The sequence below is a fragment of the Polyodon spathula genome, chromosome 2 (assembly GCF_017654505.1).
Source record: "Polyodon spathula isolate WHYD16114869_AA chromosome 2, ASM1765450v1, whole genome shotgun sequence".
Taxonomy (NCBI): domain Eukaryota; kingdom Metazoa; phylum Chordata; class Actinopteri; order Acipenseriformes; family Polyodontidae; genus Polyodon; species Polyodon spathula.
The window spans coordinates 45,426,344-45,451,663 of record NC_054535.1 but is presented as its reverse complement, the minus strand read 5'-3'; the positions used below and the strand labels follow the sequence as shown (position 1 = coordinate 45,451,663).

The 25,320-nt window shown below is 40.2% G+C and overlaps 1 protein-coding gene across 2 annotated transcripts; it reads right to left on the bottom strand.

Annotated features, from left to right (window-relative positions):
- Positions 1-451: 451 nt before the first annotated feature.
- Positions 452-20,207, bottom strand: LOC121297124 (G protein-regulated inducer of neurite outgrowth 3-like). 2 transcript variants are annotated; one of them, XM_041223190.1, is made up of 3 exons: positions 19,941-20,202; positions 19,111-19,158; positions 452-3,831 (listed from the first exon to the last, which is right to left on the bottom strand). In XM_041223190.1, the coding sequence occupies exon 3, from the start codon at positions 3,690-3,692 to the stop codon at positions 1,233-1,235; it is 2,460 nt and encodes an 819-aa protein (XP_041079124.1). In that variant the 5' UTR covers positions 3,693-3,831; positions 19,111-19,158; positions 19,941-20,202; the 3' UTR covers positions 452-1,232. The 2 variants fall into 2 exon arrangements, 1 of the variants encoding a protein (XP_041079124.1); XR_005947129.1 differs by lacking the exon at positions 452-3,831 and adding an exon at positions 18,156-18,181 and having other exon boundaries at positions 19,941-20,207.
- Between the last annotated feature and the right edge of the window lie 5,113 nt (positions 20,208-25,320).

Genomic DNA, 25,320 nt, shown 5'->3' with positions numbered 1-25,320 from the left:
GGTCCTTGAAGTACAAGTCACTTGTATTTTCACCACCCGTGACCAGACCTTTCTAGGGGGAGCACCACGATAAATCTTTACAAACCTTGCCTCGCTTAAAAAGGCTATTACTCTTTGAAACGTCACATTCCGACCATTGACATACTTTAAATATTCGCCTGGACATAAAGCATGCATTAATGAGGAACGCAGATGTAAAATGAACAACCCTTATTTAAGTTTCTTTTTCAATAGCTTATTTCACACACTCATTCTGTCTCTTAATCACATCTGTCTATTTGCCCTTCAGTGCATTGCTTCAGTTGGGATTTCAATCAGTGCCTTAACAAAAAGCCTGGTGTTAATTGCTACAGATAAGAATGTGAGTACTGTGTAATGTATAGTTTGTTCAAAGTCTTTCAGGTCACACATTCAAATGATTGAAAATGAAATCCAGAGATTTATAGCAGTATCTTTTATTTATTTTTTTTAATAAATGGTAAACACAACACGGGAGTTAAAATACAGTCAACCACCTTGAATTAATCAGGTCAAGTGTTGGATTGGTCAGATTGGTATATAGCATTAACAGAGAACTCAACATGGACATTGAAATATCTCAGACAAGTCCCATTTAGGTGTGATCTGTGTGGACACAGATGTCTGTCTAGCCAAAAAACAAATCAACGACGGTAATTCTTACCTGGAGGCAACATAAAAGAGTCTCAGACTCCAGCACAGTATTAGTCAATGTGAAATGCGCTTTGTTGAGTTCTTAAAATTAGGATCGAAGTTCAATCTTTCAAAAAAAAAAAACTGTTAAAAAACATTTAACAAATGCACACGCTTTACAATGGTTTATTATTTACTGGTAACATGAAAGTTATCATACATAAAATCCCTTGGGATGGTTAGAGGTAACAAATTCACATGCACATCATTTATATTATTATTGCAATCCGGATTTCTATGATACAGTCTTTCTTAGAAGTGTTTTTTTTCTGTATGCTAAGCTAATACAGTTCTTAAAAAAAGAAAAAAGAAAGAAAAATGAGCCTAGGCTTGCAGCAACAGGTTGCCCTGGTTGCTTATATGTAAAGTTTACTTTAAACAATTCAGGCTAGATCACACTTTTAACCAATTCCCATTTACCCATTTACTTGTTTATTTCCAAAACCAATGTGAAGGGAGACTAACTTACAGATGATGAAGGAAACATAAAAGATATTTTACACCCCAGCCCAGACCCCAGTTCAGTCTATCACAGAGGAGGGATGAGGGCGCACGCAGCAGTTTGGCCGTCGGACATTCTGAAGGACGGACCTGAAAATGTTCTGCTGCCTCCTTTTATTTTTCTTGCTGGTGGAAGTTTCTGAGGAAATTGACTTTCTGCTCTGAGTCTGTGGTGTTATTTTTTTCTCATGCTCTTTGATCTTGCACTGGAGGTGATTCTGGATGGCAAATCCCAGAGATTCAGGGTCTAGGGAGGCACCGTAAACCTCCCAAGTCATTCCTTGTTCATCCCACAGTACATCTTGGACACCCTTAGATTTCTTTTGCTGTTTGCTTTTAGAGCTTGTCTCGTTTTTCTTGCTTCCCAAATTAGTTTCTCTATGAGCTGAATTTTTTTTTGCCTCGGAAGATTTGTGGTCTGAATGCTTAGAATTAGCCTTGAGATTCTCAGCTTGTGCTGGTTTGCTACTGACCTTAGATTTATTTTCAGACTGCATGGATTGCTTCATACTATCAATGACAATATTTGGCCTGGCTGAATGAACAGTATTGTGATCATCTCTTTTAGACTGGGCAGATTCACTAGCTTTCCCAGTGGAGGAAGGTGGTGCTTGCTTTGAAGTATCTAATTTTACAGGGCAAAGTTTTGTTTCCTGTGCCGAGAGAGAGCATTTAGTATCAGGAACACCTAGTTTGGTTGCTTGGTTAGGCAAGGGCTTAACATCAGCAATGGCACAGCAAGAATGGTTGGTTGTACTTGGTTTAGTAGAGAGGCCATCAGAAGATACATTATTCACTCCAGTAGGGTCTGCTTTGTTCATGTTTTCTTGAGTATTTGATGGCTCACTCTGTAACATAATACTGGGAACAGGGTCAGCATGGCTGGCAGTCTCTATATTTATTTTGTAAACAGGTTTTAAAGGCAAATCATCCTCTTTTACAATACATTTATATTCTAGAGTGTTTTCCTTGGGCTTTGTTCCAGGTCCAAATTCACTTTGAGTGGTTGATACGGAATGCTGATTATTCACTGTTATATTACAGGTAACCTTGGCTAAATCAGCATCCACTTTGGCTGTCTCTGATTGGTCAGTTAAGTTGTGTTTACCATTTCTTGGTGGGTGACACACACTTGCCTGAAAAACATTTGTAAGAGGTGTCTGCGAAAGTATATCCTGAATGGCACTAGGACCTTTCAATGGACCTACTCCTGTGGTGATTTCGTAAACGGGATTCGATGGCTCCAACCCAGTCTTCATCTGGTACACCATTGCTAGATGATCAGAATCATCTTTCCCTTCACAGCAATGGTTGGGGCAAACAATTGGTGGAAAAAGATATGGGCTAGTGGATGCTGATTTGCACTGAACACCGGGAACAGTTTGGACCTCTACATCTTGGCAGCTCTTTCTAGCAATGGGACTGCATTCAGACGGAAATGTCATTGTTGACACCTCTTTAAATTTCTTCCTTTGCTCTTTTTGGCCTTGTGATGCCTCTGGCAGAACGCTCTGGATTTGTGCTGCCTGGTTTGCCATCTGTGCCAGCGTTAAGCCTTTCTGTTGTCCTCCAGGAGCTGCAACATCCTCTGGCAGGCCTTCCTGTGTGGCTTTGTATGAAGATCTCTCAGAGTCCTTCAAGACCTTTAAGTCCTTTTCAATGCACTCATGGTTTAATGCTCCTTTTAAAAAAGACTGTTGAACTTCAGTTGGTGAATTTATTGCCTTATTCTCTGACAGCTCTTTGTGAGGTCTCACTAGTGTTGTCTCATCTTGGTTCTTTTTGGCACCTTCAGTTTTTTCTGAAACATCATTACCCGTTGCTACATTGGAGCTCTGTGCTTCCGAATCAGCGGAGACTGATGGATTCACTTCAGTGATGTCAGAATCCTTTCGTTTTGTTGATTGCAAGGACAAGGCAATGACATTAGCTGTGACAATGCCAACATGGCTCGTTATACTTGGCTTTGGAAGGAGACAATCAGAGGAGATATCATTGTTATTTGCCTGTAAATCTGTCTTTGGTAAGTAAACAGGAGCAGACTGGCTTGTTGTAGAACCTTTCTCCTTCTGAGAGGCTGTTAATACTGTTAGATTGGCGTTATTATCCCTTATGTTTTCTTCTGTGTTACGGTCAGTGTTATGGTCAGTGTTACACCAGCTTTTCAAATTTCCGGTTGAGTCCAATTCTTTGGGAATTATAATTTCTGATTTCCTGTTATCTCCTTTTGGATTACAAATATCCATCCTGCTTTGTTTCCCACAGCCTAAGGTCTCGTTAGCTGGAGTCACATCTGACTCAATTAAACAAGCATTACTCTGTCTGTGATCAGCTGGGGATGTGTAAGTCTTGTTTAGATTTGAGCTTGTTTGTTTTTGCCATTTGTCAGTAGACTCCTTGTCCCCCTGGTGATCTCCTACTACACGGGGTGTGCCCATTTGAACTGTTACAGTCCTCTGTGGATTAGGTATTGTCCCCATTGGAATCCCTTTCAACAAGTTGTCTCCTTGCAGAAGTCTTTGATAGCTGATATCGGTGGTTTCCTTTTGTGAGGGTTACAGAGTTTACAAGAGAAGTAAAGTCTTGTCCAGCCAAATGAAGTCCAGCGGGTTAGACCACCTAAAACAAAAGCAAAAAGAGAAGTTTCTTATATTTCAGTAGAAGCAGTCATTGTTAATGACCTGCACAGGATGGTTACAACTTCTCTAATGCATTAGAGCTATGCGATGCACTTGCACATAAAGGGCAGCAGTATCTCCATGGGGAGAAACCCTATCCCTTTGCACAACAACTCTGCAGCATGTTAGGACTTGTTATGGTCGAAAGAAAGGTAAAGAGTAGGTTTTATTTTGAGAAACTGATTAGTGCCTGACAGTAGACAAAATAACACTGTCGCATACTTTAACTGTCTTCTGGGGGGAAAAAAAATGCATGCCTCTTAAAGACATAACGTTCATTAGCCCATAAGAACTTGTGCTAAGGAATGCCCAGTTCAAGTTTTATTACCATTACATTAGGGGCTCCCAAAATACAGTTAAAAAAGAAAACATGCATGCGCACCTCCTGTAACTATATCCCAATAGCCAGGGCTTTCATCATTTAGAAATATTTTAAGAAAACTGTTATATTTATTCAGATTGTATGGGAAAATAATTAACAAAATGTAAATCTCAGTTTCAGTTTAGATCATATGATTTTATTTTCCTTTTGAAGGCTGAGGGACCCCTGGAGGATAACATTAACAGACCATACTCTAGCAAATCCCAATTATACTATTTTAAGCCTGGATTTTCAGTTTTAAAGTACTTGCAGAAACCATTTGGGATTTTGGCATAAACTTTTTAAAATGCTGGTCCGAACTGAATCATTAAAGCAGTGAACAACTTATTATTTGTATGTGCCTAATACCAGTATGTGCTTAATCATTCAATGTGTGCTTTTTACCCTTTTCCTTAATTAACAATGCAAATAATAATAATAAAAAAAACTTAAGGAGGGTTTTTACATACTCAATCACTACTGTCAACCAAAATAATCTGAAATAAGACTGTAGCTATGTGGCAAGTTGGCTGTAGTGGGTGACGTCATATCAGGAAGTAAAGACAACATACATGGCAACTGCAGGGTAAATATTGGATGCTACGGCGCTCACTATTTATTAAACAATGCACTTTAAATAAACACAAAGCAAAAGGGCACATTGACCAAAGTAAACAAGTGGTAGCCCCTCTGGCGGTGGAGACGGGAGCAGCTGGTAGTCTCCCTCTGGCAGTGGAGGCGAGTGCAGAGGGGAATCTCCCTCTATCACTGGGGACTGATGCAGTCGCAGGGGACTGGTGTGGCACTCCTTTGGTCAAGACAGCGGGGCTTCTCCCTCTCGCACTGGAGACAGCGGGGCTTCTCTCTCTCGTACTGGGAACTGGTGCTCCTTCTCTTCCTATTCCTGGAGGAGGGGGCAGTTGACCACAAAGTGGCCCCACTCCCCGTAGGCAGTGCACCAGTTTAAGGCCTCAAGAGTGCTGATGTAGGTCTCCCAGCTGCCCTCCGGTCATCCCTCCTCCTCCTCCTCCTCTCCAGGGCAGGGGGCAGTTGATGACGGAGTGGCCCCCCTCCCCGCAGGAAGGGCACCAACTCGAGGCCTCGACCAGGCGGAAGTAGCCATCCCAGCGGTCCTTCTGCTGTGCCTGTGGTGCCAGTTCCTCCTCCTGCCACATGGGGACTGGGTCAGGTGAGACCACTCCTTTCCTTCCAGGCAGGTGACGCAGACGTCCAGCATAGCAGAGACACGGCGGGACATGCGACCAGTCCCGCGCTGTTGTTGTCGTTGCTGCTACTTTCTTCGTCTGCTTCTTCACATTTTATAATGTTTCCTTTCTTTCCTTCAAGATACACTTTTTCTTCAAGTTGGCTGTGTTGGGTGACGTCAGACCAGGAAGTAAAGGCAACACACACACACACACACGGCAACTGCGGGGTAAATATGAGACGCTATGGCTCTCACTATTTATTAAACAATAATACACTTTAAATAAACACAAAACAAAAGGGCAAATTGGTTAAAGTAAACAAGCACTATAAGAAAACACAAAACAAATGAAAACGAGTACCCTTCAGGAAGGTGACTAGGCAGGTAGGGTTTGTAGGGTAGCAATCGTATTTCCAGTTTCTCTCTCTCTAGACAGACTCGTCTCTGTTCCACTCCCCCCTTGCAAAAGCAGTGGGTCTCCATTTATATGTGACCAGCTCCAGATTAACAACAATCAATCAATCTGAAGCCGGTCGCATTCTACACAGGTTTAAATTAATGCGCGTGACTGTCAGCCAATTTTAATTACTCAGCCGACAGTCATGCATTCTCACGAGAGGTACAACAAAATAAACAATACAAATGCGTTGACTTTTCGTTTCCAATGCAAATAATAACTATTCAGGCTTTCTGCCGTCATATATATAAAAATAAATCATAATAATACAATAATTTATAATAAACAGCGCAAACACACATAGGAGGTGGGGCTCCCCGTCACAGGCAATTACAAAAAATACTGAATATTTTGTTTATAAACTAGAAGAGCATACCCGGGGGTATAATGAAAGGGAAGTGCCCCAAGATGAACTGCACACTGAAGTGGCATCTACAGTTTGTTGAGTCAAACAACCATATACACTATGAACCCCTGTGGCAAAGTGGTTAACTGTGTGCAGGTGCAGGTGACCAATAATCAGACAGACAATGATAATCCAGGTGCAATGGTGTTTTATTTTTATAATCCAATTGCCTGATGGCGAAACAGCAGTAAACAATAGCAATGTTAAGAAGCAATACAACAGCATGTATTACTCTGTTTATCTGGGTTGGTCCCAAAATAATATACAGTCCCGTTCTTATTCACCCACACGTAACACAGACACAAACACGGAATTCTACAGTTCGTGCTCTAGTGCTCATAGTGAAAATACAGTTCTTCAGTGAAACAAAGTGCAGTGATGTTGTCCAGTTTTAGTGCTGGCCTTTGGCGACAGCTCTGGATCGTGTTCAGCCATCTAATAATAACAGACAGTGCAATTGTTTAGAAACAACAGAACAAAACAAACAAACACTCACTTTACAACATGGTTCTCCTTCCAGTTAGCTTTAACCATTACAAAGGAACAGATCACATTACTACGTCCTCTTAAATACTGTCAACCATGACCCCTTGGTTAACGAGCCACATCGTTTCCCTTCCGGGTTGATGATTTAGTGTATCGTAGCTCTGCCCCCTTTCTAGATGGTCGACTTCCACCTAACCCTGGGAATGAGTTGTCCATCCAGTCCATGGTACTCTTTTCCCTTTACACAGCGCCCTCTCAGGTCGGGAGTGAGATCTAACACTAAGAATCATTCAATCTCTGTCACAACCCCATTATTAATTTGAAATAAAAAAAGAATAACGAATATGTCTAAATTCCATTTGCTGTGGTAAAACAAAGGCTAGAGTCCTAACCCCTTTCAACAATGATGATCAATTTCAGGTTTTCATTGTAACAAAGATACACCTGTCCTCTATCTACGATAAATCTGAACTATTAGAAGGGTTCAACCCTTTGAAGAAATGTCATCGAAGATACCAGTGGTCTGTTAACCCTAAGTACATGAGTAGATACCTTGTAATATATATGCAAACTCTATATACATACAGTGGCTTGCAAAAGTATTCAGACCCCTGACCAATTCTCTCATATTACTGAATTACAAATGGTACATTGAAATTTCGTTCTGTTTGATATTTTATTTTAAAACACTTAAACTCAAAATCAATTATTGTAAGGTGACATTGGTTTTATGTTGGGAAATATTTTTAAGAAAAATAATAAACTGAAATATCTTGCTTGCATAAGTATTCAACCCCCACACATTAATATTTGGTAGAGCCCCTTTCGCTGCAATAACAGCTTTAAGTCTTTGGGGTAAGTGTGTATCAGCTTTGCATACAGTGTCAAAGTGATTTTGGTCCATTCTTCTTGGCAGATTTGCTCCAGGTTGTTCAAGTTGGTTGGACGACGCTTGTGGACCACAATTTTCAAATAGTGCCACAGATTCTCAATGGGACTGAGATCAGGACTTTGACTGGGCCACTGTTGGACATTCACCTTTTTGTTCTTGAGCCACTCCAATGTTGCTTTGGCCTTGTGCTTGGGATCATTGTCCTGCTGAAAGGTGAATTTCCTCCCAAGCTTCAGTTTTTTAGCGGACTGAAGCAGATTCTCTTGCAGTACTTTCCTGTATTTTGCTCCATCCATTCTTCCTTCAATTGTAACAAGATGCCCAGTCCCTGCTGATGAGAAGCATCCCCACAGCATGATGCTGCCACCACCATACTTCACTGTAGGGATGGTGTATCTTAAGGCATGGGCAGTGTTAGGTTTGCGCCACACATAGCGCTTTGAGTTTTGGCCAAAAAGCTCTATCTTGGTCTCATCTGACCACAAAACCTTTTCCCACATCGCAGCTGGGTCACTCTCATGCTTTCTGGCAAACTCCAGACGTGCTTTCAGATGGTACTTTTTGAGTAACGGCTTCTTTCTTGCCACCCTCCCATACAGGCCAGTGTTATGCAGAGCTCTTGATATGGTTGACTGGTGCACCATTACTCCACTCCCAGCCACTGAACTCTGTAGCTCCTTCAAAGTGATTGTTGGCCTCTCTTTGGCTTCTCTCACAAGTCTCCTTCTTGTTTGAGCGCTGAGTTTTGAAGTACGGCCTTTTCTTGGCAGTGCCTGGGTGATGTGATGCAGCTGCCACTTTCTGATTATTGATCCAACTGTGCTCACTGGGATATCCAAACACTTGGATATTATTTTGTACCCTTTCCCTAATCTATGCATTTGTATTACTTTATCTCTAACTTCTGCAGAATGCTCTTTGGTCTTCATTTTCCTTCAGATTCACAGCCTTACCAATGATCCTTCAACAGTGGGGTTTTTATCCAGAAAATGTGACAGCAACTTTAATGGTTCACAGGTGGAGGCCAATGGTAAGGTAATTATGTCCTCGTTAGGGCAATTTCTTTCATTGGTGCAAACTGGGAGCTTCCACAGCACAGGGGTTGAATACTTATGCATGCAAGATATTTCAGTTTTTTATTTTTCTTAAAAATATTTCCCAGCATAAAACCAATGTCACCTTACAATAATTGATATTCTGAGTTTCAGTGTTTAAAAATAAAATTTCAAACAGAACGAAATTTCATTGTAGCATTTGTAATTCGGTAATATGAGAAAATTGGTTAGAGGTCTGAATACTTTTGCAAGCCACTGTGTGTGTGTGTGTGTGTGTGTGTGTGTGTGTGTGTGTGTGTGTGTGTATATATATATATATATATATATATATATATATATATATATATATATATATATATACACACACACACACACATTTCCACTGACTAGGTTGGATAATGTCCATTGACAGGCACTGACGGATACATTTCACCCAGTCAATGTACATGCAAGTAAGTTATACAACTGAGAAAGATGTATTTTATACTGTAGCATAAACTAATATAATTTATTATACAAGATATTCACATTTTTAAAATGTACATTGTATTTGCCTATCACTGTCTTGACCTTTCTTTTCACATCTCCAGACTATCATTTCTCCCTACGCCCCCTCTCACCCCCTCCGCTCCTCCACCATCGGCAGATTAGCTGTACCCCTCCTCTGCTTCCCTGCTTCCAAAGCCTGCTTCTTCTCCACCCTTACCCCTGAGTGGTGGAACGACCTACCCATGGATATCAGGACTGCTCAGTCCCTGACCACCTTCTGGTGTCTCCTCAAGTCACACCTGTTCAGACAGAATCTGTAAACCTTACAACTCTTGACTATACTGGACTATGTGGCACCCAGTTGTACCAGTACTTGCATCAGCTTGTACTTGCACTGAACTGCTCCATACCTTGCCGTATTCTACTACTGCTCTTAATTATAACTACTTCCTGTATCTTGTATTTAATTTTACTCTTATAGGTAACCGTACTTACGTTTTTTGTAATTGCTCTTATTAAAATCATTCCCACCTATTCATCATACTTACTATGTGCTCATACTGGACTCGTATAAGCAAATATTTTTAACATAAGTTAACTGTTCTTAGTCGAATCTGCTCTTACATGTAATTATTTACTGTATTCTCTATTTTTTGCTCTTATTTGAATTTGATGTTTTCCTAATGATTTTTATTTACAACTGCTTTTATCTGTAATGTGATATTCTGAAAAGTGATACTTTACAATGTGATACTTTGTACTGTGGTATTTTGTAATAATTGTAAGTCGCCCTGTATAATATTAATAAATAATAATACAGTTGACATGACATCACCAGCTCTATTTCTTTATTGAAAATAGCATACCTTTTTAAAAGTATGAATTTAAGGGGAAGGTAGCTTTGAACATTGTTGTATACTCAGATAAAACTATTAAAATTCAATGCAGGAGAAAGTAGATCAAATAAATGTAAAGCTATTAACCCTGCAATAAAAAAAAAAAAAAAAACCTGATCATCTTGGTTTGCCTTTTTAATTTTAGATTAAGGCATTTCAACTTTAATTCTGAATAATTAGCAATAATCTAAGACTGGAAGCAGTACTTGTTACACTTCATTTATAAGTACATACTATCTGTAAAAAGCAATCTATCTACAGTTGACTTTATGTGCCCACATAAATAATTGCATTATAATTAAAGGGGAAGGGAAACTACGGGACTTTGTGCATTAAAAGTATTCATCCAGTGCTAAAGAAAACAATTCCCACTCAAACACCCTTGTATTTATCATATAACAATAAAAAGACCATACTGAGTTTTCCTGTGACGTCACTGGTTGGCACGCTCAACCAGCGGGTTTGTAAACAAAGATGGCAAATCTCACAAAGCACTCCGACATTGGAAGTGACCGTTCTTTATCAGACTCTGAAGAGCTACAATCTATTGGTAAAAACTTTCCAGTGCCTTATCAATTTGAGCCAATCACAGAGCACCAAATAGGCCCTACTGAAAGAAAGGACTCAGATTCCTGGGAAGCTGATCCAGATAGTGAGAGAGATCTGGATCCTGACATCTTGACAGAACAGCACACAGTTTTGTGTTTTTTTTTTGTTTTTTTTTGTTTGTTTATTTAGTCATCGGCAATTATTCATTCATTTTTATTATTTTCTCCCCAATTTACTCGTGTCCAATTATTTTTAGGCTCAGCTCACTGCTACTACCCCTGCGCTGACTTGGGAGGGGAGAATTATCACTAGTAAGATACAATTACAAAGCTCTGAATCGCATGTTGAAATGTGACATTTTCCACGCAATTTGCATTAGAGAAACCACTTACTTCACGTACTTCTGCCGCTGCCTTTTCCAACCAGTGACATCACATGAGCAATTTCCAGCAATGGCGGATTACAGTTTGAGACCCCGCAGAATTTAAACAGCTTGTTTGACATATACAGATTAAAAACTATTTAAAAAAATGAGAATACATTGCTTTCCCATCTATTTTATTATTTACAAACACCGAAAAGTGTTTCCTATTCCCTTTAAAAACCACAATCCATACCTCAGAATACTCACATCTGTCAATCTCTGAAAATGAATTCCTGTTTAAAAACTCAATATCTAAAACCCTTTTTATACAATATCATAAAACTATAGAGGCATGCAGTCTGCCTCATAAATAGCTGTCTTATATTGAAGAACAGCTGCTCCAAGCCATATTTTATATGTATGTTGGGGCAAAATTTAGGATTTACTTTAAGTAGATTTGGCAGATTGAGGTCTCCAATCTCCAGTGCTCTCAATCACTCATAAAAGAACCAATTCCTTTGAGGCATGATGAAATAGTAGTACTTTTATATCTAAGCAGTGCCAGTAGAGGTAGTTATATATTTAGTTCTGGAGAGAAATATGTATGCCTAATGCTCAACTAAGGGCTATGTAACTGGTCTGCTAATAACAGCATTTACAATTAATATGCTTGTTGCATCATCTGTTTTTTTACATCGTTAAATTATGCCCTACAGGGTGTCCGTATACGTCGAATATACAGACGCCATGGGGCACTGGAGTGCCTCCAACCCCGATATATATTCGATACACACGGACACCCTGAAGGGCCTTATTGAATTTATAATGCAGGTCAAACAATGGATTTGAAAAAAAAATCATGTTTAGGGCAAAAAATTATTTGTTCTTTTATTAAATATCCTTACGCCAATGATGTAGTCCCATTTATAACTTTGAACTACACACTAAATTAAGCTGAGTAAATTAATTTAATTGAAACAAGCAAAAGTAAGTAAATGTTTATTTTTGATATGGGTTAAATTGTACATTGCCACTGAAAAGATCCACCAGGAGGCAGAGTTGAGAAGGCACTGATTTCATTTTTTTTCATCTCAGAGCAAGACGCTGTTGTTTCAGCAGAACAGACGGGGAGCGGGTAAAAATACATTCGGTGCCTTCTTGGATTTCAATATTTTTTTTAGGTCTGTGTTGGAAAGGGGTGGATAATGTGCAGACATGTCTTTTTGTGTTTTTCAGTAGAGTTTACAAACTGCTAAAAAGATATCATTTGAAGTGACAAAGTCGGGGTGAGTGTATGTGTTATTGACAGATTTCCTTAGTTTTGTTTTCATTTAGACAGCAGTTTATTCCAGCTAAGAGACTAATGTAGCTTGAAATGCTGTATTCTTCTAGATGGGCATTTCTTACATTCCCATAGAAATCTCTTAGTATTTTATGAAGAGTTTCTTAAGATGTGCATTTTCCACAGCTTAGGCAATTTCTTTTTTGTTTCAGCCATCCTGAAAGAAAACTTTTTTTTTTGGTATTTTTTTCTGTTTTGCCGTGAGGATGCCGGGACTTTGGCAGCCCAGGCGTACAGTAGGTCAGTTTAGGTGACTTAATCCCAAACTAAGTACAGGGAGGGTGGGTAATGTAGTAGGTTTCTGGAGCGGGATGTTCCTTTTAGTGGGACAAACGCTTGCCATTTTTTGGGCAAACTTTTATTTTTAGCTTTGCTTTCTTTTGTTTTCTTTATTAAATCCAGTGCTTGGATTACCATTGTTGGTACCCTAACATCAGGGCCTGTGTTGTAATTAAATCTACAGGCCTGTGCGACGTGTCAACACCCAATATTATTCAGTGACGACCCACTTATGTAACATCACCCTGTTACAATAGTATTTGAGACAAAAAGACTCCTACTGGTTTAATCATATTTCTCCATACAACGCCATACAACTTTTAATATCCCAAAATACAATTAGGCACAATTTCAATGACCTTAAGTGCATAGGATTTTATAAATAGTTGCATACAGGAGTAGTACTGAATTCTGTTCCCCATAGAATGCAGTGTCCCCTGTTCATTGTGCACCTGTGCAGAGCTATCTTTTTTTCCCAGTCACTACACGTGCTCTGCTGATTTTGTTGAAGTGGGTTCACTGTGATTCGGCAGCTCCTATGATAACACGCAGCGGCTGCCATTGATCAGCAACTCCTGAGTTTTAATAATGCACCAAACATACAGAAAGAGAAAGTTGAAAAGGAAGCAGATTTAAAGTTTGCATTAAATCAACAAGGCAGTTCCCAGGGGGAACCATTTTTCACGGCTGCAATATACAGCATATCCACTCGTGGAAAATGGTTTCCCCTATGGCGTCTTGATAAAAGACTCACATTAGAGGCCATGCCGTGTTTACATTGTTTATTGGAATGTAAGGAGTAGACAGTGTGAATTTAACATTTTGGCTCCGCCCAATGTTAAATATCCCGCCGGCAACCTGACCCTTTAACTCTTTTTACTCGAGCACTGTGAGAGACAGCCCTGCTTGCGATACACCGTTAGAAAGACGAGAGTCACAGATTTGAAACAAGGTCCTATTTGTGCAACACTCCGGTCTAATGGATTTAATCAAATATTTTAAATATAAATATCAAACAAAATCACAGAAATGTGAACAAAAATACAGATCAAAGAATTGTAATAAGTCTTTAGTATGAAACGTGACACACTGTCAAAATGAAAACATTACAAGGTTAGTATCGGGTATGACCTCCCTGAGCATTAACACAGCATAGACCTGATCAGCCTCTGGATAGACTGCTGTGGGATGTTCCTGTGCAGCTGCAGCCAGTGGTTGGCTGGTTGTTGTCTCCTGTGGATGGCAAGCCGATTTGGTCCCAAAGATGTTCTACTGGACTGGAGAAAAATCTGGCCACGGCAAGACCTTGTCATTGTTTTCTTGAAGTCATGCAACTGTAATCCTAGCAATGTGTGATCTTGCATTGTCCTGCAGGAAAAGCGACACTTCCGGATTGGCTTGCAGGAACGGAAAAACTGTTGCCTGAAGGAGTTCGTCAATGTATCACTGAGCATCAAGGTTGCCCTCAATCTGCACCAAAGGCGTTCTTGTGTTAAAGGAGATTCATCCCCACACCATCACACTTCCACCGCCCCACCGGCTGGCTTAACAATGCAACAGTCAGTTGCACATGTTGTCTTCCTTCCGGTCTGTTATCAGTGAATAAAACACTCCACCACTCTCTGTGCCACCACCTCAGATGTTCACTGGCCCACAGAAGACAGCGATTTCGTCTCTCAGCTGTCAACATGTTACCCCTGAACGGCCTCGAGCATACAAATCATTTTCAGGCAGATGGCGAGCTACAGTCATTCTGCTGATGCGCAGGCTATTTCTCTGTGGAATTTCTTGTGCTGTAGCCACTGCAGTCTGAAAACGATTACACAGATGGATAGGTCGGATGTGACAGTCCTGGGCCGGTGTGGTGACCCTCTGCCTTCCATGACGTGGCCTGTCCCTCACAGAGCTGGTTTCCTGGTTTCTGTGGACAAGTCTGCTGATTGTTGAAGCAGAACATCTCATTCTCCGGGCAACTTCTCTCACAGACAGGCAGCCTTCAATTATGCCAACAGCAACCAGACAATCTTCATTACTCAAGCGGGACATGGTCGTATCTTTCGCTGTTCTTGCGTTAATTAAAATCATGTCTTTTCAAATGGCTATTTATACAGATTCTTAATCAACACATTTTCGGAATTTTAACTCTACTCAAATACCAAACACTTAGCACCTGGTGTTTTTTTTTATGAAATCACATGACTTGAGCTCAGTATTTTGTTATCCCAAGGAACAGTACTACTCAAACAATCAACAAACCTATCTGCTCACTATTTATAATGTTAGTAACATTATGTATGTGCCCAATGAGATACCAATCGAATCCATTTCAGGATTCGATTCCTCTTCAAATCCCTTTTTGCTAAAATCGAACATCTCAGTTTTCCATGGGACCTGTTGTAGCAGAGCCACTGTTGACTGGCTAGACCAGTGGTGTTCAACCTGCCGACAGTTCTTTATGACGATGATTCCTTAAAACACAACGCCCTGTCAATCGCACCATAGTGTATCAATCTGTTTGTACCACTGAAGCAGAGAAATTAGAAATTATAATGCAGAGTTCCAGACTGCGATTAAAATGGTTAGAAATGCAAGAACAACAACAACAAAGGCATTTTGGCCCAGCGTTAATTAAAATCACTACTTTAATTTGATCTGACTGTTGTCATTTAAACAATCCAAAAGTGTTTTAAAGTAGACTGGAGCTCTCAATATGGTTTCTTTTGAAAATGTTAATTTAGCAAAGTTGTCAATATTTAAAAAAAAAACATTTAAAAGGTGTTCTTGTTGTCTGGTGCTGATCGGGTCCGCATAACCAGTTTTCTGAAAAGTGGTAGTTCACCCCTTACTATGATTTACGAGAATATTAAATGTTTAAAACCAGACTTTTCTTTCTTTCTTTCGCTTAAAAACAGTGATTAGACATTTGATTTTGTAGTTTAAATGCTGTGTATAAGGTGATCAGACATCCCGTTTTGGACAGGACAGTCCACTTTTGGAACAATGGTCCCAGTGTCCCTAGAATCTTTCTTGGGATGCTCTTTTTGTTCCATTTCTTATGTAATCATCCCCTTAGACTCAATAACTGGTTACGCCACCTTTAGCAGCAATAACTGCAACCAAACGCCTGCTGTAGTTATTGATCAGTCTCTCACAGCGCTGTGGAGGAATTTTGGCCCAGAACTGCTTGTGGATTTTCGAGCATAAACTGCTCATTTCAGGTCCTGCCACAACATCTCAATGGGGTGTAGGTCTGGACTTTGACTAGGCCATTCCAAAACTTTACATTTCTTGTTCTTCAACCATTTTGATGTAGACGTGCTTGTGTGTTTCGGATCACTGTCTTGCTGCATGACCCCTGCCTTCAGCCAGCTCACGGACGGATGGCCTGACATTCTCCTATAGAATTCTCTGATACAGAGCAGAATTCATGGTTCCTTCAATGATGGCAAGTCATCCAGGTCCTGATGCAGCATAGCATCCCCAAATCATGACACTACCACCACCATGCTTGACCATTGGTATGAGGCTCTTACTGTGGAATGCAGTGTTTGGTTTTTGCCAGACATAACGGGGCCCATGTTGGCCAAAAAGTTCCACTTTTGACTCATCTGTCCATAGAACATTGTTCCAGAACTCTTGAGGATCATCCAGGTGCTTTTTGGCAAACTTGAGACAAGCATTCATGTTCTTCTTAGTGAGCAGTGGTTACTGGTAATTGTTAATGGTAATTTTTTCCCATTGTCTTTCTGATGGTGGAGACATGAACACTGACCTCAGCTGAAGAGAGAGGCCTGCATCCCTGGATGTTGTTCTAGGGTTCTTTCTGACTTCCTGGATGATTTTACACCTTGCTCTTGAAGAGATTTTGGCACGACGGCCACTCCTGGGAAGATTCACTACTGTCCCAAACTTTCTCCATTTGGATAATATGGCTCTGATTGTGGTTTTGTGGTGCCCCAGACCCTTAGAAATGGCTTTGCACAACTTTTTTCCGGATTTCTTTTAATCGTGACATGATGTGCCTCTAGAACCTGTGTGCTGACAACTTCACTCTGATGGTAAGGGCCAAAGTTAGTCAGATTTATATTGGGCAGGGCTGGACCAAATCAGGCCTGATTGTTAGGCAAAGTATTCAAACAGCTGACCCTAATTATCCCTTTAACTGGGTTGAGTTTAATGGATAATTAAAATGTGACAAATGTGCAAAAATGCAGCAAATCAGACAGGGGGCAAATACTTTTTCATGGCGCTGTATCTGAAACCAATCACAGAGAACAGTGAGCGGGTTTATCCGCTGACTGCTGTTGAATTGAACTGGTGGCTATCCTCATCTGAATCATCACTCTCGCTGCCCGAAGATGTTAAATTACTGTAGTAACAATAACGGCTCATACAGCTACCACTGTATTGTGTTGGAATTATTCTTGTCATCCATCATATTTGTATATCTGCATGCAAACGACTTTGCTTCATGTGTAGCTATAGGCGACAATTGTGGAAATCAACACTGTCCTGTTACATCACTGTGCCATGTTTACCACGCAGTGCACTAAAGCGTGTTGTGGTTTGAACCCTGCATTAAAATAACCCTTCACAACTAGGAGGGGCTGTAAAATATGTCAATTTGAAAACATGTTTTCTTTTGAAATAAGTCTATATTCACTTTCACCACAGGTACTCTCTAAGAATCATATGTTGGTGAATAATACAAAATAATTTCACATTTGTGAAATTCATGCAAAAAACATTTGCCAAATTTCAGTTTATGTTGTTTTTAGCAATATCGAGATATAATAGTTTCAGGTCTCCAGCTGCCAATTTCATTTCTTTAAAGAAATATTTACATTGATAGTTGAGTGCTGTATATGATACAAATAGTAAAAAACAATTACAAAAAAAGAACCACGGCCTCGTTTCATTTTAACCTTTCTTCTTTAAAACGTCTCTAAATAAGCTGCCTTAGAGGAAGGATACATCTCTTTTTAATTTGGTGACCCCTTATTTTTATTTATGTGTTAAATGTGTTATAGAAGAAGTATAGTTTAATCTGTCAAGTTTAAGGAAAAAATAGACAAAGATTAATGCTATCTGTTGCATACTTGTGATAGCTATATACAGTAGTTTAATAGAAAAAAAAAACACTGATAAAAACATATGTTTTTCCTTCAGCAAAAGAGGCAAATGTCAAAACTCCAGCCAAGACCAGCAAAGAAATTAGCCTTAGTAAAATGTGTCGTTATCTATTATTTAGATTGTCATAAGGCGCTTTCTCATGATCATTGACTGGTGCCAAAAAATGGAATAGGCAGGATTATCATGCTATTAACATGTTTTTAACAGGTTCCTTTCTGTTTTAAGTGATGCCCGTCAGCTTACAGCATGTTAAAGAGGGAATTTGAAAATACAGCTGTTGGGAGAAACTTAAAGGGTTTGCCTTCCTGGATTACTATTTACAGTATTAATGACTACTTCTGAAGGAAATTCCTGTTTCTGTAATCAGGGCAGCTTCTAAACAAAACGCAGAAAAGCAGATTAGTGGGTGTCATTTATTGCACACAGTCGAAAGATAAGATATTTAAAACACTTCATCACCTTTTAATAGTAATAACTTAATAGTAGAAAGTGGCGGAAAAGAAAACCTAGTATCTATTAATCACGGCACATTACTGACCCAAGTAGAAACTGCAATAGAAAAAAATATACAAAACAAATACAAATATTACATGGTAAGAAATTAAATATTTTGAAAAAAAACATTCTATGAAGTAACCATTAAATAAATATAAATATTGAAATATGTAATATTTTCATACAGGAAGGGCCTGGTTTGCAGATTGGACACTGGAGGATAGCAGAGAGAGAGAGAGAGAGAGAGAGAGAGAGAGAGAGAGAGAGAGAGAGAGAGAGAGATGGAAAGTGGAAATCAGAGAGTGAAGATTCAGTTTCTTAGGCACAAAAGGGACTAGATTTGCAGCAGTAATCAGCAATAAAATAGAATCTCGGAATTTGATATTATTGAACTGGTACAATGCAATGTAATGACTATGCTTGTTGTGAAGACATTAAATTACAAAGACAACAAAATAATTTAATAACAGAAAGAAAAGGTTTTGAAAGTAAAATATTCCACTCTGAATATCACCAGGAGCCTCTGCATTCACTTTCAATGATTAGATCAAACATTGCCAAAGTGAAAATAAAAATCCTACAACTTCCCCATAGCTTGGAAATTGGAAGTTATTCACAATATTTCTATACTGTCCCAGTTTAAGGACTTACAGATCTGTTCATCTTTGCTGTGTATGCTATACAGTAGTCTTATAATATTAATATAGGTTTTTTTTCGAACTGTATTTTCTAAATAAAAAGAGGAGAACCTTATTTCAAACACGGTTAAAGTTTAATGTTTGAGGTCACTATCCTCCTAAATTACTTACCACGACCCTTGCAAATGACGCCAAGGCCGGTCTCAATGGGTTAACGTCCTGCATTAATAATAAACAAACAAATAATTAATCAATGACGTGCATCACATAAATATAATTTACAGATTTATGTTCATTAAATAAAAAATAAAATACAAAAAGATTCTAATAAAACGCCCCGCGATTACTATTCAGAAAATCTGCTCGGGAGATATGCATTTGCTCAAAAACATTGTTAATTTGAAATGCTCAAATCGCGAAATGGCTATTTTTGTCGGTGACTGACGAAATCCTGACTATTGAGTGTTTACAAATCTGAACAAATCAATGCCTAAGTCCACACACACAGGAAGAAAAAAAAAACAACAGCCGTAGCTCTCGAAAAACAAACATCAATATTTGTTTTTGTTTCTGTCTATTGTACACATTTACCTCAATCCTTATCAATTCACTATGGTAAACTCATGAGGCAGACATAACACCTAACCCACGTTATTTGCTCTGTCCTGTGTAACCCTTTTGCAGTGTGTGTTGGCTATATGAAAAAGCAAGGAGACCGTACACCGCGCAAACAGCAAAACGTCAATTAAACAAAATCAATAATAATAATAATAATAATAATAATAATAATAATAATAATAATAATTATTATTCTTATTATTCTTATTCTTATTATTATTATTATTATTATTATTATTATTATTATTATTATTATTAACTGTAGCCTACCGGTGTTGGAATAAAAACCAGTAAACTGACCTCTAGAAACGCTGAATTACAAACAACAACCTGACAGTGTTTTGTTTGTAATAATAAAATAGATCATGCAATGCAATACCTACCTTGATGTGCTGTACCTTGGAATGGCAAGATTCTGCATCAATAAAGGTGGAAATGACCTTGCAGACAAAGTCATCATCTGGTGTTCACCCATCCAAGATTGAAAATAATTAAGAACCAGAATACTTTAAATCTCTGTGGTTTAATTTAAGAGAAAGGCTTAATTGGATTATGCCACCGGTTAGCTGTTGGTATGTTTGCCTGACTGTGTTTGCAACTGAGGCTTTCTATTGCATTTCAATGCAAATAAAGTGGAGCCCCATAACCAGGCAACGTCAGAGCCACATGACCACGCCTTTATGGAGAACGAAGCTAAAAGCTAAAGAGAACAAGGGGCTTTATCAGAAAAAAATGAGGTTATTGATTCTTTGATAGGTATTTCATTTACAAAGCGCTAGGAAGGTGCCCACTGTCCATATGATCTCGTTACCAACTAACCAATTTAATTCCAAATATTATTACGATTATATATACTGTACCACTAAGTGTTTATTCCCATTAAGTGTACAATTAAGTGTTTAGTCTCATGCCCATTCACAGATTTCAGAAATATTATTTTTGTATCAAAAGAATGACGTTTTTCAGAACAATACTTGTTCTATATAGATATTCAAAACGTTTGACTACTTAGTTTTAATTCAGTGTTTATGATTAAGTGTTTGAAGCTATCGGTGTAATAAACAGTCACTGTAAGTACTAGAACCCCCCCGTCCCTCCCCCGGAGTCTTGGAGCGCCCTCTCCTGTTTAAATACGCATCATAGAGGTTTATGTAGAACAATAGATATTCATCCCTATTAGTGCAACAATTTTAAAGAACGTTTTTGTAAAAAGATAAATAATTAAAGATAAATATATATTTTTTGTAAATAATCTATAATCCACACATATTGAAATACTGATGATATTTACTGAAACTTATTAATGTTGTGTATTAGCAATTCAAATGTTTGTGTTCGACATTATTTATAATCTGACCAACTGTAAATATTGTGTGAGCTATATGGGATGAGGTTCTAAGGTTCTAATTCTTGGCAAATCAATTTACTGCACGATATTCCTGGAAATAAAGTCTCGAATATACTGGACGTGTTCATTTAGACACAATGAACGGTTAGACGAGTCACGGTGTAGAAAATTGTTTGAATTATATCAGGGCCAAATATCTACACACAGAAAATGGGTAAACAGCCCTTTGAATGTCAAACGTTGTCATCCATTATCAGTACAGTGTCAGGTAGCCACTAAACATTTAAAACAAAATGCAAATTAGGATTTCTGTCTCTAGTTTCCATTGGAACTGGCTGAAACCCAACACGTGAGGCATGTTGGTGGTCTCAAGGTAGAAACATAGGACAAGTACATATAAATATTTACACTTTCTATTTGAGGCAGGGCAGAAGAAAAGCCTTGCACATAACTAGAGGGGCATGCAGGGCAAAGCCCTGTTTGTAAATCAATGTATTGGGCTTTAAATGTGTTTTTTGGGGGGTTTAGAACGGGTGATTTAATGTATTGTTTTGCGTGCATTTAAAATAATGGTTTGCGTGTTGTTTTGGTATGATTTAAATGTTTCGTAGCGACCCGGGCACCGTTCTGTGTCAACTGGACTGGTACGTTGTCCCGTTTGTTTGCCTCGTCTGTCTTGTGATGTATACGTGCGTATTGTTCAAGGTGCCATCACGTCACTCTGAATATGGAAAGGAGCAGCGATAGATCCGGTTGGTTAGTCGGTAGAGTAGGCGGGAGCGGGAGGGGGCAGGTATAACTACCGGCAGCGTGAGAGAAGTGGGAGAAGAGTAGGGCGAGAGCTTGAGCTAAAATCGGAAGGTGTTTGAGTCGGGAGGTGCAGAGTGAGCGCTGCAGGAATGGGAGTAGTAGGGGGAGGTGGGTTCAGGCGCAGAGAGGAGTCTAGCCGCGGAACCAGAGATAGAGAGGGGCTAGCCACTGAATTCTGCTGCGGTGCTTCGTCTTCTGCTTTACCTTGTGAGGGCACGGATCGTTACAGTAGTTTGTGTTTATTTAAAATACGATGTTTTGGTTTGTTATTGTTTGGCAGAGTGGATTAGGTTAAAGCCCAGTCCCGGTAAACTCATGTGGAACGTGACATCCCCAAATGTAATAATTGAGTGTTGATTCGGAGATGATCACGTGTATAAAAACCGGCAGCTTTTCTTTGTTTGGAAAGAGAGGGGGCGGAAGGGGGGGTTACAGAGAGCGAGAGAAACGAAAGTTGAAACGAAAAATTGAAACGATAAAGCAAGCAATTGCTACGAGTTCAGGAAGCACGTTATTTGTTTGGTGTCAGTGTTTTTGACTTGTTTTAGTTTTAACTTTTTTTTTTTATTATTATTTTGCACTGTGAGCAATGGTTTTTGTATATCCTTTTCATTTTATTTTTTTGTTGCAATAGAAACGACACACCAGCGCTATCACCTGTAATACCTGTCTCTTTAATGCTTTTCACACTTGACATTCACATTGACCCTTTTACAAACTATTGGATGAGGTGCTAGGATATCGACCTACCGCGGCGTCCAAGTTCATTACTTCCGCTACTGTGTTTGCCCTGGGGTGAACACTTGCAGTGTGAAAAGGTTATGCCCAACCCCAGGTTAAAATCAGAGCAGGGGACCGAGCCTCGATTTTAACCAATCAGAATGCTCTGGGACAGGGGCAGACTCCAATGCACCACTGCAAATTACTATCTGATATGAACTGGCATCCTCTTAGTGCCCAAAGAGAATGCAGATGGCAGATTTTTTTTTTTGTTTGTTTTTTTGCCAGGAGCTGCAGCAGAAATATTTTGTATCTGTCTGAGAACCTGATTCGGGTGCTGTTGCTCAACCATATTAGATTTCCGGTTTCAAGTAGTTATAAACATTTTTACACTTTTTGTGTAAAAAAAGAACAAAAAAAAAAAGGAAGAAAAGCTACCCCATACAGTATACGTAGTGTTCCGCATTCTGGTTTATTCCGAATTTTATCCCAAAAATGTCAGGATTTATTTTTTTTTTTAACTGGATGTTAGTTTTTACTGATTTATACCCTTTTTTTCTATTATTCAATACATTCCCGGTACTGTTTTCTAGGAAATGCGCAATATTTTGATTAAAATACTGTTATTTTGACTCTGACATTGTAATAAACAGCTACACTGTATCCTAGGATATAGCAGACCTTTAGAGGTCAGATGATCAAATAACATTCAAATGTGGTTCTCTGTCACTTCACAAACACATTATCACCTGATTATGTTGGCCAATCAAAGTCTGATTATTGTGGCAATTGCTGGGTGTAGTAATGTTGGGTTACTTACCGTAACTCTGGTTCCCTGAAAGAGAAGATGACCACCAAAACATTATGTATGGGATATGCCTGTCCATTGGATAGATTTCGCCGAGCTTTTTATATCAGAGCTGTAGACAGGCCCCTTCCTGGGATGATGCGCTCGGTCCCACCCACCGAGGGAATAAAACTGTCATTCAAAGGAAGCCATTTCCCATTTTCCATCGAACCCATGATGGCGACCGACGTGACCTCACGGTTGGTGGTCGACTTCTCTTTCAGGGAACCAGGGTTACAGTAAGCAAACTAACATTCCACCAACGTATGGGATAATGTATACCAGAGCCGTCGCGAGGGAAAAGGAATAGCAGCATATGAGAGACGCACTAGCACTGTCTAACTCAGGGGTTAGCGTGTGAACTTACACCCTCAAGGGCCCTCTAGCCTAATGAAGACAGGGCAGGGTCCACCACATTAAGATTTAGTAGAACCTGGAGAAGGTATGCGGTAAAGCCCAGCTAGCTGCAGTACAAATATCAGACATCAAGGCCCCTCTGAAGAGGGCCCAAGATGTAGCCAACCCTCTAGTGGAGTGTGAGGCTACCCTACTGGGGTGGGGGGCAAGCCAGCAGCATCATACACAGTCGAGACCACAATCAAATGTGACAGACGCTGCTTAGAGAAAGGCTGTCCAAAGGTCCATGTCCCGTGACAGACGAAAAGCTGGTCAGATTGATGCACTATACCCGCACTGGGCAGAGGAAATTCAATCTCTCAACCTCCGTTGAAGCAAACGGAGGTGGATGGAAGGACTCCAGTTCCACAGACTGATTCATGTAGAAGGCTGTAATCACCTTGGGGAAGAAAGCAGGGTTGGTGCACAGAGACACCCTGCTGCCATCCTTCCAAATATGCAGGCAGGAGCTGTGCAAAGGCAGCGCCTGCAGCTCACTGACCCACTTAGCTGAGCTGATAGCCACGAGGAAGGCTGTCTTCATAGACAGGTACTTTAGCTCTATAGAGTGTATGGCCTCAAACGGGGCCTTCATGAGAGCCTCCAGTACAATATTAAGGCTTCATTTGGGGAAAACAGTCCCACTGAGAGGGTGTAATCGCAGACCGCCTTTAAGAAATCAGGTAGCCAAGAAATGCTCACCCAGAGACACCGAATCTTTTGGGGCATGGCATGCAGAGATAGCTGCTAAATACGCCTTCAGTGACCTTCCAGCATTAAGCAGTTCTTGCAGAAACTGTAAAATGACTGGCATAGGGCAGGATATTGTGCCACGGCTTCCAGCCAGACACCATGCTTGGAAATACCTCCACTTATAGGTGTACAAAGACCTAGTGGAGTCTGCCCTAGCGCTCTGCAACGTACCCACAACCGCATCTGATAGCCCTAGGGCCAGATCCATAGCCAGAATCTGCCTGGTTCCGGGTGCCAAAGAGTGCCTTTCGTCTGACTGAGGAGATCTATGGGCAGTGGGATCTCCCAGGGCTGGCCGTGTAATAGCTGATACAGGGTTGAAAACCAGACGCTTCCTCTAACCTGACCTTTTCGAGAAAGGCCGGGAGCAGCGGTATAGGGGATGTCCAGCAAGGGGTCTGGGATAGGTCATGGAGGAGGGACTCTGGGGCTCCAAGAGCACCGAAGGTCCGGCCATTGAAGACGTAGAGCTAGCCTTTGTGACCCTCTCCAACCTAGCTTCCTTTACCCGGGGCTGAAAAGCTGCACAGATGCTGCAGGCTACATCCATTTCGAATGTGGCATGTTGGACAACCAAACACCACGCACAAAGGGTATGTTTGTCCACACACCCTGTGCACCGTGCGTACCCAGCACAGAGTACCATGGGCACTGCCTGTACCGCGTACTGTGCAACACTGTTTGCCCGTGCACTAATGCAGCAGTGGCACCAAGCACCGTGTGCACCGTGCACACCGAGTACCTTAGCACTACGTGTACCAAGTACTGTGTGCTCTTACGGTAGCTCTGTGGCAGTGGTCAAGCACCGTGTGCACTGAGCACCATGAGCACCGAGTAATGTACACTGTGTACTGAGGTCTACTCGACTGGGAATGCAGCAAGGCCTAGC

What these genes read in the sequence shown, in the direction of transcription:
- LOC121297124 (XM_041223190.1), bottom strand. Translation starts at nt 3,692, where the DNA reads ATGGGGACAATACCTAATCCACAGAGGACTGTAACAGTTCAAATGGGC.